The sequence below is a fragment of the Microtus ochrogaster genome, chromosome 10, assembly GCF_000317375.1.
Source record: "Microtus ochrogaster isolate Prairie Vole_2 chromosome 10, MicOch1.0, whole genome shotgun sequence".
Lineage (NCBI taxonomy): Eukaryota > Metazoa > Chordata > Mammalia > Rodentia > Cricetidae > Microtus > Microtus ochrogaster.
Window position 1 is genome coordinate 35215784 of NC_022016.1, and position 4118 is coordinate 35219901.

Below are 4118 nucleotides of genomic sequence, written 5' to 3' on the forward strand. Positions count from 1 at the left end.
TGTAGACCAGGCTGGACTCGAACTCACAGAGATCCGCCTGCCTCTGCCTCCCGAGTGCTGGGATTAAAGGCGTGCGCCACCACCGCCCGGCTGAGGAATTATTATATATGTTTGATGGTCATGGAGGAAATGGATGACAGGGGTCTAAGCAAGGCCCAGGGAGAGGTGGATGGATCCCCAAAATCATTCAGTCACGATTCATGTATGCTTATCGTTCAAGCACTTGCTTGTTCATTCTCTGGCTGGTTGGATAAATGGCTTATTAAATTATTCATTCATCTAATCACCTAATCTTTCTTGGATAGAATATTATGTCATTTAATCTCATGTTTGTGTGTGTATAGGTATTTGGTATGAGTGTGTATTGTATGCATGCATGGCACATGTGTGGAGGTCAGAGGTCAGCTTTATATAGAACCTGAAGACCTGGGGATAGAGCTCAGGTCTCCAGGCTCAGTGACAGGTGCTGAGCCATCTCACCAGCTCTCATTTATTTCATTTTTCACTATTCATCCATTTACATACCCATTCATTAATTCACTGAGCATTCATTCATTACTTGAATGCAAGTTAAGTATTCACCCACTTACCCAAATACCCACTCACCTTTTCATCTATAATCTATCATCAGTTCATCTGCCTGCCGCCTCCATCAATGTTCTCATCTCTCCACTCATCCACCCAGCCAGCCAGCCACCGCTTTACATATCTACTCATCCATGAACTAACTTCCCACCATCTCTGCAGAGACATGAGCATCACCACTCACCCCCATGGTCTCCACCTGGATGCGGGGGCAGAGGTGGGAGCCCTCCTCTTCTCTCTGGGGAAAATAGAATGAGTTAAGATCTCACAGTCTTGCCCCAGGTTTCTGGGGTAGTTCCTTATAACCTCTACTTGAACTAGAGGACTCACCTTCATTGGTCGGTGCTGGTGGTGGTGGTAGCTGGCGTCTTTCTGTGATTAAATGGGCGGACTGAGAGCCAGATCCATGAGAGGGGCTTTTCGAGCCTCCCGGCCATGTACTCACTTCTGCCTAAGCTATCTTCTCAACCCCCAGCAAGGCTTCTTACCTCCACTTTGCCTCTGATTCCTTTTTTGTATCTTCTCCTGCACCAAGGACCGGAAGGCCTGGGCTTCACTCTCATCCGCAAAGTTCAGTCCTACTTGGCAGTCCTATATATGCCTTGGGGTCAGCAACCTTGTAGCACTCCCTACCCCCCAGACTTTCTCATCACCTCCCCACACCCCAGCTGCAACCCAGGACTAGGCTGGTCACTTACATCTCCAGCAAAGGTGTGGAAGAAGGGGGTGGGAGTGAAGTAGACCAGCTGTGAGTACAGCTCCTGTTCCCAGAGCAGCCGACCAGCCTGTAGAGAGGCAGGGTAGGGGGCATGGATGGCAGACCTTTGTTTGCTGATCAGGAAGTCTAGTGTCCAGATTTAGTGTCCTAGAGTCTTAGTCAGAGATCTCCAGCTCAGTAGCAGAGTCTGGGGTCTAGGTGTCTGCTACAGAAGATTGGGGTAGAGTCTTAGATGCGGACATTGACCTGAGAGATTAAGGTCTGGAATCTGAGGCCTATTTGTAGGAGTTGAGGGATCAACTTTAAGAGTCTAGGCCTAAGCATATTCAACATGTTGGATTTAGAAGAGATTGAGGCCGAGGCTCAGATAGAATGTGGTGCTCTGGGGAATTTGTGGAGCAGATCAGGATCTTGAGATGGACCTTCTAAGCTCAGTCACCTCACCTGGAATGAGAAAACACTACTCGGGACTGTATTGGTCTTTGGCTCTGGAGCTCTGATATGAACAAGGGCTTGGGGCTATGGCCAAAAACTGGTTTTGCAGGTTGGAAACTAGCTTTCCTATCCAGTGGGGCCTGGAGTCACCTGAAGACCATAAAGGCGGATGAAGTAGGACTTCTGAGGGTTGTCTTTCACGAAGCACACAGCCCCACAGTGTTCCATGGTCCAGTGCTCAGCTCCAGGGGGCAGTGCCAGGTACAGCTGAACAACTGCAGTGGCCAGTGTCTAGGATGGGAGAGCAGTGGTCAGCGGAGTCTGTTCATGGGTAACCAGGCCTGGTCCCTGCTTGCCCAAGGCTGTCATGAGCTTGTGGGGAAAAGTTATAGCCAGGAGGGAGGTGAGGAGATATCATGATAGTCCTGGGATCCACAAACTATGGTAAGTGAATTCTGGGGGAGGAGATGGGGGAAAGGGAAAAGAGGGATGATGGGAAGAAGAAGGAGCAGGGAAGTATGGGTAAGAGGAGGAGGCAGAAGGGAGAGGAAGAGGAGGAAAGGGAGGGAGATTGGGAGGACCAGGAGATCCTCAACTCACCCAGCATTTTCGGCCAAGCAGCTCAAAGAGTCGCTGGTTCTCATGGTCCTGGAGGAGGTTGGAAGGAATGTTTTGCTGAACTGCTGGTCCCCCTCGACCCCCAGGCCTGCCTCCTACAGGGCCACCACTCATGGTGCCTTCTGCCCCAGTCCTCTTCTGCTAAGCTCTGGGTGCAGGGTAAGAAGAGGAACTTCCGCAGTGAGCAAGGGAACAGGAAGTGCAATAAACCACAAGGGAAACAAGTCCTCCAGGGGCCCCCAGAGGGCCTATCCTCCTCCCTAGGACTGGTTTGGGTCATTCTCCATTTGCCTGACTAGAACCATGTTTGTAATTAGCTCAGGGCTTCTTTCTTCTTCTTTCCTTCTCTCTCTCTTTCTCTCTCTCTCTCTCTCTCTCTCTCTCTCTCTCTCTCTCTCACCATCTTCTTCTGACAGGTTCAGATCTGCCTTGCTTTAGGTGGTACTGAGAGCTAAGCCATCTGGAGCACTCCTACAGGGCTGGCTGCACAGAGTGAGCATAGTCACAAGGCCTCCTTCCTCCCCAAAGCACCAGGTTGACCTGGGGTTGAGTCCAAGGCTCCAGGTGTGAAAGGGTCATTGCATTACAGCTTTCCCTTTCCGTGGCATGGTGAACCCATCTCCAGCACTGAACATTGCCAACAACATATAAGCCCATGACTCATTTCCTCATCCTTTACTCTTGCCTCCTGTAGCTCCCTAATTACTTTCTTCTTTTCAACCTCATTCTGGAAGGAAGGACTTCACAGTATAAATAAATTCTAAAACATCTTGATTGATTTTTACTATGTTGGGGCTTTTCAAAATTACATAACCTTTGAAGGCTTGATTTTTCTCTACTTCTGGTGATAATGGATTGGCTAGAGGTAAGCACATCCTGTACCATTGAGCTGTACCCTCATGCCCTCTAATTTTATTGCCTCTTGGATGGGGCAGACCAGTTAGGGGGGTCCTCAGGTGTAGCACACCACTTTGGGATGCCGAGCAGGCTATAGGTATGGGTAAAGTCTCTGAATTGGAGATCCTCAGGCCTGCCTGGAAATCCCTTGCCTCTCCTTGCCTGCAGGCTCCTTGAACTCAGGCTCCAAATGCCTTTTGAGATGGCTCATCCAACTTCCTCTAAACTGTAGGTTCTCTTCTTCATAGAGTTTCTGGTGCTCACAGCCCACAGAGCTATTGACACCTCCAGGCCTGAAGACCCTTACAACCAATTTCATCTCCTTTCATTTGGGGGGAGAGGGAGCAGGTGTGATAGTCTCTCTTAGTCTAGGATGACCTTGAACTTACTATGTAACCGAGGATGATATTAAACTTCAGACCCTCCTGTCTTCGCCTCCCATATGCTGGGATTATAAATGCCACCATACCTGGATTTTCCAACATAATGAGAAGGGAAAGTTCATATTTGGGTTTTAAAAAAGCCATTGTAGTATGTTGGGTATGGTGATGCACTGCTGTTAACCCCAGAACTTGGGAGACAGAGGCAGGAAGATCACTTTGAGTTTGAGGACAACTTGGTCTACATAGTAAATTCCAGAATAGGCAGAGCTACACACTGAGACCCTTTCTTAAACAAACAACAACAACAAAAAAAACAACAAAAAATGACATTGCAAGCTGTGAGTGTCCCAGTGTATTAGAGTCTCTGGTTTCCATTCCCAGGATTGTGTACATTCCCAGTAGTGTGTGTGTGTGTGTGTGTGTGTGTGTGTGTGTGTTGAACTCCAAACAACAAAAAATGACATTGCAAGCTGTGAGTGTCC

At 48.6% G+C, this 4118-nt stretch overlaps 1 protein-coding gene across 1 annotated transcript in view; it reads right to left on the reverse strand.

Annotated features, from left to right (window-relative positions):
* Was (Wiskott-Aldrich syndrome) overlaps positions 1-2510 on the reverse strand; it is a 9675-nt gene extending 7165 nt beyond the window's left edge. Inside the window, exons 1-6 of the mRNA XM_005352810.2 lie at positions 2339-2510; positions 1889-2029; positions 1284-1370; positions 1074-1176; positions 916-957; positions 770-823 (exon numbers count right to left, since the gene is read on the reverse strand). Of these exons, the coding sequence (XP_005352867.1) occupies positions 770-823; positions 916-957; positions 1074-1176; positions 1284-1370; positions 1889-2029; positions 2339-2470 (559 nt within the window). The 5' untranslated portion in view covers positions 2471-2510. The remainder of the gene's footprint in view (positions 1-769; positions 824-915; positions 958-1073; positions 1177-1283; positions 1371-1888; positions 2030-2338) is intronic.
* Between the last annotated feature and the right edge of the window lie 1608 nt (positions 2511-4118).